Below are 15,975 nucleotides of genomic sequence, written 5' to 3'. Positions count from 1 at the left end.
ATATGCTAGTAAGTGTGGAATTCTTATTGTGTTTACTTAGTTTTGGCTTGGATTTGTCACACAATCTCTTGTTAGTGACAGAAGTCAAATTGAAATAGCATTTTAAAAAGAGAGACAGACAAAAGTGGAGGGTGGTGGTTTGTGCTAAGTAGACTGAGACACCTCACATTATAAGAGCCTTTGGAACAAGCACACCTGTTGAGACTCGATATAAATGTATCTCTCCGTTCCTCATCCCAAACTTCCAAACTCATTTTTGTTGTTCCCCTTCACTTCACCTTTCTTCTCAATCTTTCCCAAGAGGCCGGAGACACTTCCTCAGTCCCTCCAGTCTCATTCACACCCTCATAAAAGAAAGAAAAATTATGTTCAAGCCGCTGAAAATCTCAGAAAGCTCTTTCACTGGCTCAGCTCAGGCCACTTCCCTACTTTTGGGCCAATCACTGTGGCCCAGGAGAGCAGTTCTATTGGCAATAAGCCTGTGTAATTATCCCAGCATTTTTCAAACTGCAGTGTCCTACCCTGCCTTGAAATCAATTTCGTGAGCACCCAGAGCATGGTTATGAAGAAATGTAAAAGGTTAGAACAGGATTAAAAATCTAATGACAATCTAAATTTCAAGAAAAACTAACTTTCACAGAGTAGTTACAAACAGAATTTACAAGGAAAGTGTCAAGATAACATTTTTAACTGGACTGTTTTATTGAAAGATTGTATATTGTTCTTTGGAATCTAGCCACAGCTCTTTCTCAGAAACTATGTGCTTAGCCTTTGGTTTTTGGTTTGTTGTTTCCGTTCCCCAGAAAAGCATATGACTTACTGGGCTTTGCTAACTGGAGACTTTACTGGCACTTGCCTCTGTGGTGGTGGCCCTTGGTTTCCCTTAATATCGGACTGGGCTTCCCTGGTGGCGCAGTGGTTGAGGGTCCGCCTGCCGATGCAGGGGACACGGGTTCGTGCCCCGGTCCGGGAAGATCCCCCATGCCGCCGAGCGGCTGGGCCCGTGAGCCGTGGCCGCTGAGCCTGCGCGTCCGGAGCCTGTGCTCCGCAACGGGAGAGGCCACAACAGTGAGAGGCCCGCGTACCGCAAAAAAAAAAACAAAAAAACCCCAAATATCGGACTGAACGCCCGCCCTGGGCGATGGTTGTGCAGTGTCAGGCAGGATGATGCCTGACTTGTAGCTGCCATGTTGTCTGCCAGGCCTTGCATCGACCCTCGCTCTGAGCAGACTCCCTCCTTGCCAGCCAGGGAGAAGACACGATAAACTTCTGCCTACCTGCTCCCCACCTCCAAAAGAGAGAAAGCTGAAAAACAAGAGTTAACACACGATTGAGGGAAATACCCGCAGGCTATTTTAGCTACTTGACTAAGGTATAAGGTGTGGTTAGAGTTCTGATTGGCTGATGTCTGGGAGGCATTTATCCAATCAGAGAGTTGAATTGGCAGTCCTACTTTTACTTTTATTCTACTATAATCATCCTCCAATCAGACCTGGTTGTTTCAAAACTTCATTTGAATATATGGACTATAAATGAATCCCTCCCACGGCATCCATGTAAATCATCAGTCTTTCTTAGAGAGCAAGTTGCGTTACAATGACTGATTTTCTGAGGGGTTTTTGTGAGTCTCTAAGAAAGGCGATTGAAAAGCGAGGACTTGCAAATGTTGACATTACAACAGTTGTGTTTGTTTGGCGAGTTCCTAAAGCAAGTTTGCTTCAAAATCCAGCTATGGTAGTAGGATCAAGTTTTCTGGGAAACACCGCAAGTTAGAATTCGGTGCCTCTAGTACTGCCCGGAGAACTGCAAGGCTATTGGGCTGTTTTACTAGAACCCAAAGGGTTTATTCAGAGCCATTTCAAGTTCTTCCGTCAAAGGAGTGTTTCCTGTTTACTGACCATCTAGGACATCAGCAAGAAGTGAGTAATAATTTATAATTTATCTCTATAATTTCGTTATTTTGGAATGTTATATGAATGAGATCATACAGTATATAACCTTTTGAGATTGACTTTATTTTCACACAGCATAATTCCCCAGAGATCCATGCAAGTTGTTGCATGTATCAGTAGCTTGTTCCTTTTTATTGTCGAATAGTATTCCACGGTATGGATAAACAACAGCATATTTAACATTCACCTATTAAAGGACATATTAGTGTTTTTCCAAGCTTTGACCACTACAAAATAAACAAATGAAAAACAAATAAACAAAACCCTGGTATAAACATTCACCCGCAGGTTTTTGTGTCAATGTAAATTTTCATTTCTCTGGGACGGATGCTCGGTAGTGGGAGTGCTGGATCACACAGTAAGCATGTTTAGATTTTTAAGAAACTACCAAAATATTTTCCTCCACCTTCATGCCAGCATTTCATTTTTGTCACTAGTTTTAATTTTAGTTGCCTAATGGGTATATATTAACATCTCATCATAGTCTTAATCTCAGTTCTCTAATGGTTATTAATGTTAAACAGCTTTTCATGTGCTTTGCTTGCCATCTCTATGTCTTCTGTGAAATGTCTCTGACTTTTGCCCATTTTTTAATGGGATAATTTGGGTTTGGGGTTTTTTTGTTGTTGTTGTTTTTAACTATTGAGCTTGGAAAGCTCTTTCTATACTCTAAAAATAAGCCTTTTGTCATATATGAAGTTTGCATATATTTCTTTTATGTCTATAGTTTGTCTTTTTATCCTTTCCACAGGGACTTTCACAAAACAAAAGTTTTTACTTTTGATGAGATTTACCAACTTTTTCTTTTCTGGATCGTTTGGGTTTCATTTTTGCCTAGCTCTAGATCCCCAATATTTTTATATATTTTTTTCTAAAAGGTTCATAGATTTATATTTTACCTTTAAATCTACCATCCATTTTGAGTTACTTTTGTAAGTGGTTTCAGGCTTAAGTGGAGGTTCTTATTTTTGCCTATTGCTCCATCATCATTTGTTGAAAAAACTATTCTTCTTCATTGTATTTCTCTTCATCATTGTCTAAAATCGGTTGGCCATACTTATGTGGGACAATTTGTGGGTTCTCTGTTCTGGTCCACTGATACATTTATCTATCCCTTTCCTGTTACTCTACAGCCTTGATTACTGTAATACATAATAAATCTTGAAATTGGGGAGAGTGATTCTTCCCACTTTATTCTTCTTTTTCAAAATTATTTTAGACATTGTACCTGGCAGCTATTAGTTTTAGGAGGTTTTTTGTTTCTTTTGTTTTGTTTGTAGATTCCTTGTTTTCTTCTACACAGACCATCACGTCATCTTTGAACAGAAGGAATTTTGTTTCCGTCTTTCAGATCCATATGCCTTTAGTTTCTTTTTCTTGCCTGATTGTGCAATGGAGGACTTCAATGTGAAGTTGAATTTAATGGTGAGGATGGATATCTTTGCCTTGTTCTTGACCTTATGGGGAGGCATTGCGTCTCTTCATTAGTTATGGTGTTACCTGTAGGATATCTGTAAATGCCCTTCATTAGACACAGAAACTTCTCTTCTACTAATCTGTTGAGTTTTTAATCAGATAAGGTTGATGAAATTTGTCAAATGTTTTTTCTGCCTTCACTGATGTGATCATGTTATTTTTCTTTATACTGTTAATATGGTGGGTTACACTGATCGATTTTGAATATTGAACCAGTCTTACATTCTTTGATCTACATTGCTGGACTTTATTTGCTAATATTGTATCAATGTTCATAAGGAATATTGGTCTAGTTTTTGTTTGTACTGTTTTTGTCTGATTTTAGTATTAGGGTAATTTTGGACTCATAAAGTGAGTTGGGAAGTATTTTATCTTCTTTTATATTCTGGAAGAAATTGTGTGAAATCAGTGTTATTTCTTCTTTAAAGATTCGGTAGAATTCTCCAGTGAAACCATCTAGATCTAGCGGTTTCATATCCTGAAGGGTTTTAATTACTATTTCAGTTTCTTTAAGATATAAGAATATTTAATTTCTATAATTTATCTTAGATGAATTCTGCTAGTTTCTTTTCCCTTATTATCATTTTAATAGTCTTATTTTATCCCCTGTTTTGAGATTGGTAGTTTGTGTCTTCTCTCTTTTATTATCAGTCTTGATACAGCTTTTTCAATTGTATTGGTCTTTTTAAAAGACTTTTTGTTTCAATGATTTTTCTGTTGTTTTTCTGTTTTAATCTCATTGAGTTCTCCTCTTGTTATTTTCTTTATGTTTAATTGAATTCACTTTGCTCTTCTTTTTCCATGTCTTAACATTGAAACTTAGATTAATGATTTGAGAACGTTTACCTTCTCTGATATAAACATTTAGTGCTAAATTTCCCTCTAAGCATGGCTTTCACTGCATTCTACAAATTTTTTAAATTAAACTTTTTTATTTTGAGCTCATGGTAGATTCACATGCAGTTGTAAGAAATAATGCAGAGAGATACCATGCACCCTTTGCTCAGTTTCCCCCAAAGGTAACATCTTGCACAACTTAGTACAATATCACAACCAGGATATTGCTGATGCTTTAATCAGGATATAGAATATTGCCATCACCGCAAGGATCCCTCATGTTGCCTTTTTATAGCCACAGATACTTCTCTGCTACCACCTCCTCAACTCTTGGGCCACTAATATATTCTCTGTTTCTTATGTCGTTTCAAGAATGTACTATAAATTGAATTTATAGTAGGTAATCTTTTGGAGTTGGCTTTTTTTTTAATAGACTTTATTTTTTAAAGCAGTTTTAGGTTTAAAGCAGAAAAATTGTGCAGAAAGTACAGCGACTTCTCATGTACCTCCTCTCCTTCTACATTAGTGTGGTACACTTGTTACAATTAATGAACCACTATTGATATGTTATTATTAAAGTCTAGTTTGTGTTAGGATTCACTCTTTGTGCTGTAAAGTTCTGTGGGTTTTGACAAATGCATAATGTCGTGTATCTACCTTATAGTATCATACAGAGTGGTTTCCCTGCCCTAAAAATCCTGTGTGCTCCACTCGTTCATCCCTGCCCCCTCCCACCACCAAACCCTGGCAGCTGCTGGCCTTTTTACTATCTCTATCGTTTTACCTTTCCATGATATGATTAGTTGGACTCATACAGTATGTAGTCTTTTCAGACTGGCTTCTTTCACTTAGCAGTATGCATTTAAGATTCCTCCATGCCTTTCCTTGGCTTGATAGTTCATTTGTTTTTATCACTGAATAATACTCCATTGTATGGGTGTAACATAGTTTATTTATCCATTCACCTGTTGAACAACATCTTGGTTGTTTCCAGTTTTTGGCAATTGTGCATAAAGCTGCTATAAACATTTTGTGTGTATGTGTGTGAATGTACATATAAACTCACTTGGATAAATACCTACGAGCACTATTATTGGATCAAATAGCCAATGTTTACTATTGTAAGGAACTGTGTCTTCCAAAGTGGCCATACCATTTTGTGTTACAAACAGCAATGAATGGGTGTTCCTGTTGCTTTATTTCCTACTTAGCATTTCATATTGTCAGTGTTTTGGATTTTGGTCATTCTAATAGGTGTGAGATAATAGTGGTATCTCATTGTGGTTTTAATTTGCAGTTCCCTAATAAAATATGGTATTGAATACCTTTTCATGTGCTTATTTGCTGTCTGTATACCCTTTTTGGTGAAATGTCCCTTCATGCTTTTGCCCATTTTCTGATTGGATTCTTTAACATTTTCTAACTATTGGATTTTGGAAGTTCTTTATATATTCTAGATACTAGCCCTTTATCAAATATGTATTTTGCAACTATTTTCTTTGAACCTGTATCTCTTCTTTTCATCCTCTTAACAGAGTGTATTTCTTATGGTCACCGTAACAGATTTTCACAAACTGGGTAGTTTAAAACAACAGAAATTTGTTCTCATGTAATATTGGCAGGACGAAGTCCAAAATCAGGTGCTGGCAGAATTGGTTCTTTCTGGATGCTCTGAGAGATAATTTGTCCCATGCTTCCCTTCTAGTTTCTGGTGGCTTCCAGGAATCTTTTGTGGTGCCTGATTTGTAGCTGCATCTCTTCAATCTCTGCTTTCATCTTCCACGCAATCTTCTCTTCTGTGTGTCTTCTCTTCTGTCTCTTATAAGAATACTTGTTACTGGATTTAGGCCCTACTGGGGCCCTTGAGATGATCTGAGATCCTGGATAACCCAGAATGAACACAGATACCAACTAGAATCCAAGCAGAACCTGAAAGGTTGGGATTAAGGAGAATCAGAAGAAAGGCATCAGGAATGAAATGACTTATATCACACAGGGTTTATTTTTTATATTTCTTTATGGTAACAAGAGGAGAGACTATTCATTTGGGAAAACCTAAATTTTGCTGCCAGATATTTTTAAGGGGAAAACTGTGATCTAATATCACTATTATATTTCAGTGAATGCAGCAAGCTTAGCTCTTATTTCCAGCATCATGTTATTTGGGTGGCATTAGTATATGATGGTCGTATACTATTGGTTGGTTAACACACTGATGAGTTTAGTTGGACCATGTAAGAAAGTAAAGTTCAAGATGGAAAAGACAAGAGGGTGTCACTTTTATTTCTACTGGGTAGAAAGGGCTTGGAGGCAAACTTAGTTAAATGTGATCCAGGTCTGATAAAATTTCAAGATTTTAGATGACTCATTGGGTAAGAGAAGGAACCGTGAGCGACAGACTGACGTTATCTCACTGCCCTCTTATGGATTCTGGCAGTAGAGGTAAGGATTGAAAAGATGACTCCATGGAATGGATCCCCACTCAGAAAGGATGACCCCGTCAGAATGTTCTGATGATCCACAAATACTCTCAAAGGGCCAGCCATACTCCTTTTTTGGTGTTAAATTTGTCTTTTAATTGCCTTATATCATTAGAAAAAGGAGGAAAATTCCATCCCTTAACTAAATTTCATCCTTCTCCTCTGCCTCTCTCTCCCTTATTCTGTATTTATCTCTCAATGGTACACCATGACTAAAAACAAGGCCATTTTCATTTCAGTACTAAAAAAAGTACTGAGATGAAGGACCCAGATTAATGACCAAACACATTTCATTGACAGTGGTGCTGGACAGAGGGTTTTCATTGTGCCAAGTTGAAAGCTGTCCCTTGAATTTGCCAGGCAAATGTGCTTGCAAGTGAAACACGTAGTTGAAATATATTAAGGAAAGATAGGGGAGACATTAAAAGTAACCTGAATAACCCTGAGAACAGAAAGAAAAGCTACTGGGACGAAGTTCTTAGAGCGTGGAATCTCAGCAGCTACAGAATTTTTTTCTGATGTTGCCTTCATTTCCTTAATTTGTTCTAAGAACAAGAGATTAGCCACTGACGGCTCTAGATTAATTTTCTAACGTCTTCAGATTGCCCTGCACCTATACAAATGCGTCCCTTCAATTTCCAGGTCTGAGAATCCCAGGAAAGATTGGGTGGCATTCCCACTCTTTGAATGAATATTTTGGCCCAGAGAGTGCAGTTTCTTTATTGGCTAAACCTGTGTGCCTCATGAGCTGCTTGGATCAGCCATTCCTATCATTTCAGCGTTCCAAACAGCAAATCATGAACCATTTGTGAAGTAGGATACTCAAGAGAACAGTTGAACAAAACGGAATAATTAAGAACAGTAATCTCAGAATCCTTCCACAGTGGCATATTGTTTATGAAAACTTTTAAGTTATTTGTATGCATGTGTATTTCTGAGTGTGATTTTGCTCATATAGTAAAATGGATTTCTTAATGTGTTGTAGGAAAAAAAAGAAAAACTCAGTGTACTGCATTGAATATAAATTTGTGTATTTGAATTCTGTCAGTGCTGCTGCTTGTGTAACTCATTACTCACAGCAGCAAGGCAGTTTCCCCTGTTTTGCGTAATAGACTGCATTAGAGCATGATTGCTCACTTAACCCCTGGGTTCCTCATTTACCCATTTAGATAGTAATCAGATGTACTTATTTCCCCTTCTGGGCTTCAGCATCAAGCCTCATTTATCCTTGTTTCTCCTGATTTCATATGTCTTTAACCCCCCTTCTTCTCCCCAATTTTTCCATAGTCTGATTCCAGTGGAATATTACAATTCTTTTACTAAGTGTTTGGTATGGCTTTCTGAAATTATAAATGAAAAACTGCTATCAGTCACCAAAAAGCACGATTTTATTTTACTTATTAAAATGGCTTCTCGTATAACAGTTTGCATGAACTGAGGATAAAAGATTAACACCAGCATTTTAAAAAATTCTTTTTTAATTTTTATTCTATTTTGGAGTGTAGTTGATTAACAAATGCTATGTTAGTTTTCGGTGTACAGCATAGTGATTGAGTTATACGTGTATCTATTCTTTTTCAAGTTCTTTTCCCATTTAGGTTATTACAGAATATTGAGCAGAGTTCCCTGTGACATACAGTAGGTCCTTGCTGGTTACCTATTTTAAATATAGCAGTGTGTATATGTCAGTCTCCAACTCCCAATCTATCCCTCTCCCCTACTCTCCCCCCTCTCCCCCCTCCCCCGTAACCATAACTTCATTCTCTAATTCTGTGAGTCTGTTTCTGTTTTGTAAATAAGTTCATTTATATCATTTTCTTCTGGATTTCACATGTAAGAGATATCATATGATGTTCGTCTTTCTCTGTCCTACTTACTGCACTTAGTATGATAATCTCCAGGTCCATCCATGTTGCTGCATATGGCATGATTTCATCTTTTTAATGGCTAATATTCCATTGTATATATGTACCACATCTTCTTTATCCATTCATCTGTTGATGGACATTTAGGTTGCCTCCATGTCTTGGCTATTGTGAATAGTGCTTCAGTGAACACTGGGGTGCATGTATCTTTTTGAATTATGGTTTCCTCCAGATATATGCCCAGGACTGGGATTGCTGGATCATACAGTAGCTCTATTTTTAGTTTTTTAAGGACCCTCCATACTGTTCTCCTTAGTGGCTGTATCAATTTACATTCCTACCAACAGTGTAGAATGTACTGTTGGTGGGAATGTAAACCAACCTTTTCTCCACACCCTCTCCAGCACTGATTATTTCTAGACTTTCTGATGATGGCCATTCTGACTGATGTAAGGTGATATCTCATTGTAGTTTTGATTTGTATTTCTCTAGTAATTAGCGATGTTGAGCATATTTTCATGTACCTCTTGGCCATCGGTATGTCTTCTTTGGAGAAATGTCTATTTAGGTCTTCTGCCCATTTTTTGCTTGGGTTGTTTGGTTTTTTGATATTGAGCAGCGTGAGCTGTTCGTAAATTATGGAGATTAATCCCTTGTCGGTCGTATTGTTTGCAAATATTTTCTCCCATTCTGTGGGTTGTTTCTTCGTTTTGCTTATGGTTTCCTTTGCTGTGCAAAAGCTTTTGAGTTTAATTGGGTCCCATTTATTTATGTTTTTATTTCCACTACTCTAGGAGATGGATCAAAAAAGATATTGCTGCGATTTATGTCAAACAGTGTTCTGCCTATGTTTTCCTCTAAGTTCTTTAGTATCCGGTCCTACATTTAAGGCCTTTAATCCATTTTGAGTTTATTTTTGTGTATGGTGTTAAAGACTGTTCTAATTTCAACACCAGCATTTTGAAGTAGCCATAATTAATATTACATTGAATATAAATGACTCATTGAAATGTTTTTTTTGAAACTTGGTCACAGCTCCTTTTCTGAAAGATGGCTCTGAAGAGAACTGTTGATTTCCAATATAATTATTTCCCAGTTAATTGTGAAGCATTACCCTGCAGGTGTTACTTGCACCTAATTTTATTTCCCTTTTGTTACAGCAGAATCCTTTTAATATTTCTAAATGATTTGTCTAACGTAGTCCAGAATAGTATTAAAATATGATAAAGGGCTTCCCTGGTGGCGCAGTGGTTGAGGGTCCGCCTGCCCATACAGTGGACAAGGGTTCGTGCCCCGGTCCGGGAGGATCCCACATGCCGCGGAGCGGCTGGGCCCGTGAGCCATGGCCGCTGAGCCTGCGCGTCCGGAGCCTGTGCTCCGCAACGGGAGAGGCCACAACAGTGAGAGGCCCGCGTACCGCAAAAAAAAAAAAAAAGATAAAAAGTCTGCTAACAGTAACTACTATTATTCCACTAAGAAACAAAAACTATCCAACTAAACATACTAGCAAATGTTAAGCATCTTCTGAGTTTAACAAGACTGTTTTTCCCTTCGGCTTTATAAAGTGAATTGTTTGCTTTCACTCAACATTGAAACAACCTCACATTCTTAGATCCCCATTTGTCATTGTTTGGTAGTTTTTTAATGGGCTGCCAAAGTTAGTTCACATTTAATGGAGATTTATGGGTTATTTAAAACATATTGCACTGCACTTAGTAGCATGCTTTTTTCATTAAATTTTATATTTCTTCAAAAATACATATTTTTTCATAATCTGGAGCCACTTCCTTAGCCATAGATTTCTCTTTTCCTTAAATATCTAAGAGGATGGTAGCTCATCGACTTTTTTTCCCATTTATCTTAGTCCTCACTGCTTTCTAGGTTCAATTTAAGCAATTTATATTTTTCCAGAAACTCTTACATTTCATCAGTATTTTTAAATGTTTTTTTTAAACTATGTTTTTGTAATTTTAGAACACTTCGATTCTATATATAGGTTTGGGTATACGTTTATAGACAAGAGTAGTGTTCAAATTTTAACTTGGCAACTGTTTAAGGAATTTTTAAATTATAAACATGTAGATTTTTGTTTTGTGTTTGGAAATTTTTGATGCTTTCATTTTCGTACAAAAATTTTGTATTTGGCTGCTTTCTTGTCAGTTGTCTCTGTGGGTGTTTACTCCTAGGCAGTGCTAAAAGATCAACAAAATATTTTGCTTCATTTTCAGTGGTTAAATCTGTTGAATTCAGTGCCTACTATTCCTGAATAATTGGTGGTAGAAAGCTGCCTTGTCACATTACTTACCCACTCTAATACTGATAGTATTTTACCATTAAAATGGTACGTCTTGTTTGAGATTTATCCTACACACTATCAACCTGTTTGCTGTTTTTCATGTAATTAGCTGTCAAGTATGTCTTTTATCTTTTGGCTTAACATGTCATGCTTAGAGATTTTAGGATATGGAACCATCCTAGAACTCTTGGAAATCCCTTGCTAGAAAGCACTTGTGAGAACAAGCAGCCGTGATGCATACTGACTTGCTAGCTGCTTGGCTGACGTTCTGTTGACATACTTTCCAAACATGAGTTAAGCCAAAAGCTGCAACTTCACAAGTCTTTGCTTTTAATCCACTCATTTAGTCTAACTTTATCCTCCCTAAAGATCATGCGTCTTAATTCTTTCTTGGGAATTGTGTTCATTGTCAGAACAATCCTAAATTTGCTTCTTTCCCCAAGGAGAATGGCATCTCCTCCAACCCCACCCCCATCCCTCCAGGAGCCCGCTAGGATGTTTGCTCTACCTACTCTGAAATGTAAAAAATTTACACCCAAGTTCACGAGTTTTGCTGGAAAAATTTTTATGAAGTTAAACTGTTTCAGGGGTGTCACCGGAGCTACATACTTTTCAGAGTCCAGAGTTCTGTTAGCGTTAGTTGTGGTGAGTTCTTTTTTGGTGCCAATTACTGCTCTGTAGTCTCTTTCTAAACCTAAGCTGTTTCTCAGTAATTGTGAGTGGCTTTGGTTTCATTTTGGGGCTTTTCTCCTTTAGACATTCAGGTTACTCACTTGGCGTTGCAACTTGTGAAGTGTTACTTGCACTGAACCTGGCGGTGGTGGCTCTCGGTCTTCCTGGGCAGCAGCACTCCCTGGATGCTGGGTAGGATACCGCCCTGAGCGATGGTCACACCGCCCAGCAGCTTGTTGAGCTCTTCGTCATTACGGATGGCCAATTGCAGGTGACGCGGGATGATGCGCATCTTGCTGTTTTCATGGGTCGCATTGCCCGCCAGCTCCAGGACCTCCGCCGTCAGGTACTCCAGCACCGCTGCCAGGTAAACCAGTGTGCCGGCCCCAATCTGCTCGATGTAATTGCCCTTGCGGAGAAGGTGGTGAACTCGACCCACAGAGAACTGCAGGCCGGCTCCGTACGAATGAGATTTGGCCTTAGTACGTGCTTGCCACGTCCAAACATTACTATAAGAACACTAATCTGTTATAACGGAAACAAATGCCGTTAGGGCAGGTACGGGGTCTATTTATAGTCTCACGGTGGGTTGTGATTTACTATTTGATTGGCTGATACGCTTATATCCAATCAGAGAACCATACTGGAATCACCTCATTTACATACATGCCACTATCCATTATCCAATCAGATGTGACCTGCCCAATACGTCATCTGAACTCCGCGCATATAAATATCACGCTTCAGCAGAACAACTGCCGCTGGTTTTCTGTTTTAAAACTGTAGGTTAGCCATGCCGGAGCAGACTTCCAAGAGCAGTGCTAGTTCCATGAAAGGCTATAAGAAAGCCGTGACTAAAACTCAGAAAAAGGAGGAGAAAAAGCGCAAGAGATATCGCAAAGAGAGCTATTCAGTGTATATCTATAAAGTACTGAAACAAGTTCATCCGGATACTGGTATTTCTTCGAAGGCTATGAGTATTATGAATTCACTTGTTACTGATATGTTTGAGCGCATTGCAGCGGAGGCATCCCGCCTGGTGCGTTACAACAAGTGTTCGACCGTCACATCCAGGGAGATCCAGACAGCAGTGCGCTTGCTGCTTCCTGGGGAGTTGGCCAAGCACGCAGTGTCCGAGGGCACCAAGGCTGTCAGTAAATACAGTAGTTCCAAGTAAAGAAATTCAGACTTTTGTAACCCAAAGGCTCTTTTAAGAGCCACTTAACTTTCTAGAGAGTTGTAGGCTTTTTACTTGGCTGCTCAGTGTGTGTGGACAGGCTTACTCTTAGAGTGAGCTATAGCTGTTATGCTAGTAACTGTCAGATTCACTTTGCTGCCTTTAGTGTGGTTAAGAAATACGTAGATAACTCGTCCGTCTCACGTGACTATTAAACAGAATGATTTCAGGTGAAATCCCGGATCTCTTAAGCATATCAAAGAATAGAGCTCTCTTGAGTTGAACAGAGCTCCTTTAAGTCTGTCTTAAGAGAGGGTGGGTCGAGTACCATGAGAAACGTGGCTTGCTCTTCTCTGGGTTATGTCCTGTTTTAAGTACTTTCTATCAAGAGACTGAAAGGGAACTGAAGCTGTGGAAAGACAAAGAACATAGGCAAGCTCAGCATGGGAGTGTTAAGGCTGTTTTGCTTCCGGTCTACATTTTCTGTAGTGTGTGAGAATTCTATAGATCAGGTTAGGTGCCCTACATCTGCTGAGATTTCGAGTCCAATAGTTCCTTGGTCTGGTGATGTCATCTGTACATTATTGGGGTGTCTAAACTAGGCTGTTTGTTAAAAACAGCTTGATATTGGGGAGTGGAGGTCTTGCCATATTGGAGTCACACAATCTGGCTAACCACAACTGACTGGCAAACAGAAGTAACGCTGACTGAATTTTTGGGGGGCGTTACTTTTCTTCCAAGTTATAATAGGATCACTTGCATTTTGTTTTATGAGAAGATAATTAAATTGGTGTTTGTGTCCTATATTACTGGACTCCAATACTAACATGTTCCAAATTGGGTCATAGGGTGTTTATCAAGTCAAGGGACTTTGGGTGGAAGATCTACTCTGTCATGATCGTCTGGACTCTTAGCAGACAAGCATTAAAAAGTGACAAATGACACTGAAATTAACATTAAAAAAGATCAAATTACTACTTCCCACAAACCAGTAGTTTAGCTGGACTCAATTCGTTAATTTATATTTTTCATTCTTCCCTTTTAATAACAAGATTTCGTGCTCATGTGTGTCTACCTTACAGTTAAAAAATACTTTAGTATCATTTGGTAGATATGTGTACTAAAACTCCACAGGAAAAAAAAAAGTGCCCTACATTTCTGCACAGAAACAGACCCTACAAGAACCTCTGAATATCTTAACTGGGAATCATCCAAGGAGTTAACAGATGGGGCATCTGTGCCACATTGTCTGGGAGGGGAGGCATCATCTCCAAGCAGGGGTCCCAGCTGCCCCCATAAGATCTTGTGAAACAGCAGATGTCTGTATAGCTCCCAAATCCTTGTCAACTCTTGAGTTGAAAAGCAAGCAGTTTTTCCATGCTGGTTTTTGCCTTAGCAGTATGTGTTTAGATTCACCCATTTTGTTATGTGAATTAAGAGCTTGTTCCTTTTAATGGTTGACTAGTATTCCATTGTATGCATAAACCACAGTTTGTCTATCCATTCATCTAAAGAAGGGATCTTAGTCGCTTCCACTTTTTAGCTGTAGTTGTTATATAACTATTCACATGCAAGCTTTTGTGTGGACAGAAGTTTTCAAATCAGTTGGATAAGTATTACCAGGAGCACAGCTGCTGGATGGTAGGCTCAACAGTACGTTTAGCTTTATAAGAAACTGTCAAACTGTCTTCGAAAGTGGCTGTGCCATTCTGCATTACTACCAACAATGAATGTGTTCCCGTTGCTCCATGTCCTCCTCAGCATTTGGTAATGTACAATATTTTGGAAGTTATCCATTCTAATCGATGTTTAATATCTCATTGTTTTAATTTGCATTTTCCTAATAAATGATATTGAGGATCTTTTGGTATGCTAATTTACCATCTGTAAATTTTTTTTTTGTTTTTTTGCGGTACGCGGTCCTCTCACTGTTGCGGCCTCTCCCGTTGCGGAGCACAGGCTCCGGACGCGCAGGCCCAGCGGCCATGGCTCACGGGCTCAGCCGCTCCGCGGCATGTGGGATTTTCCCGGACCGGGGCACGAACCCGTGTCCCCCGCATCGGCAGGCGGACTCCCAACCACTGCGCCACCAGGGAAACCCCCATCTGTAAATTTTTTTGGTGAAGTGTCTGTCCAGTTCTTTTGCCTGTTCTTTAATTGGATTATTTTCTTATTGTTTAGTTACAAGCATTCTTTTTTCTATTTTCTTGGACACAAGTCCCGTTTCAGATAAATGATTTGAAAATATTTTCTCCTGGTCTGTGGTCTATTTTTACAGTATCCTAGCAGAAGTTTTTAATTTCACAAATGTCTGGTAGAAATATAATGCAAGCCACAAATACTGATCACATATGTCACGTTAAACGTTCCAGTACCCACACAGCATAAAAAAAAAGTGAAATGAATTTTAATCAAATGTTTTGTTTAGTCCAGTTTATCTAAAATGTCAATGTGTAATAAGGGTTAAATTATAATAATTTACATTTTAAAAAATTAGGACTTTGAAATTCAATGTGTATTTTATACTTACAGCATATCTCATGCAACATTTCAAGTGCTCAGTAACCACATCTGGCTAGTGGCCACCATATTGGACACTGTAGCACTAAACTCTTTCTCTAGGCAACCTAAGTCATACCCTTGCTGTAAATACCTATAGCAGATGATTCACGAATTATATCTGCAGTCCAGGGCTCTCCATGAACTGCACACCAGTAACTGCTTACTTAATATTACCACCCTGATGGAGCTCATGCATCTCTCAAAATTTCTCTCCACAAGGGTTTCCAGTGTATCCTGACAGACCTGTTTTCAAATTCCAATGTTCCCTATATCCATGGGGCCACCCCAATCACATGGTTGTCCAAGCCAGAAATGTATTTTTTCCTTGATAGTGCCTCTGTTCAACCTCCATTTCAATCTTTTGACAACATATGGAGATTTTATTTCCTAAATATTTTATTATTATCTGATTTCTTTTGTCATCTCCACTGCCAACATTTTTGTTCAAGCCCCCATCTCTCGCCTGGGTTACTGTCTCTAACTAGACTCACTGCTCCTAATGTTTTCTTTCTAAAATCCACTCTCCACACAACTGACAAAGTAATCTTAGATAAGAAAAATATTGTCACTAACCATCAACTGAAAGTTAGTATTTCTTTCAGTTTTGAATATAGCAAATAGACCAGTCACATTAGCTATACCTGTGACTTTATTGCCA

General features: G+C 38.6%; 4 protein-coding genes across 15 annotated transcripts in view; 3 read left to right on the top strand and 1 right to left on the bottom strand.

Moving 5' to 3' along the window:
* The window catches only part of SLC17A3 (solute carrier family 17 member 3), a 294,893-nt gene that overhangs the window by 158,579 nt on the left and 120,339 nt on the right, over window positions 1-15,975 (top strand).
* Window positions 1-15,975, top strand: part of SLC17A1 (solute carrier family 17 member 1) — a 246,272-nt gene that overhangs the window by 109,972 nt on the left and 120,325 nt on the right. The window lies entirely within an intron of this gene.
* On the bottom strand, window positions 10,006-12,258 carry LOC132432958 (histone H2A type 1-A-like). Its single transcript, XM_069541057.1, has 2 exons — window positions 12,245-12,258; window positions 10,006-12,087 (listed from the first exon to the last, which is right to left on the bottom strand). Exons 1-2 carry the CDS (start codon window positions 12,256-12,258, stop codon window positions 11,703-11,705), a joined length of 399 nt encoding a protein of 132 aa, XP_069397158.1. The 3' UTR covers window positions 10,006-11,702.
* On the top strand, window positions 11,987-12,758 carry LOC132432736 (histone H2B type 1-A-like). The gene has a single exon (XM_060023485.2). The coding sequence runs from the start codon at window positions 12,372-12,374 to the stop codon at window positions 12,753-12,755; it is 384 nt and encodes a 127-aa protein (XP_059879468.1). The 5' UTR covers window positions 11,987-12,371; the 3' UTR covers window positions 12,756-12,758.

The sequence above is a fragment of the Delphinus delphis genome, chromosome 10 (assembly GCF_949987515.2).
Source record: "Delphinus delphis chromosome 10, mDelDel1.2, whole genome shotgun sequence".
NCBI classification, from domain to species: Eukaryota; Metazoa; Chordata; class Mammalia; order Artiodactyla; family Delphinidae; genus Delphinus; species Delphinus delphis.
This window is presented reverse-complemented; position numbering and strand designations above follow the sequence as displayed.

Excerpts from the sequence above, each read along its gene's own strand:
- LOC132432736 (XM_060023485.2), top strand. The coding sequence starts at position 12,372 with ATGCCGGAGCAGACTTCCAAGAGCAGTGCTAGTTCCATGAAAGGCTAT.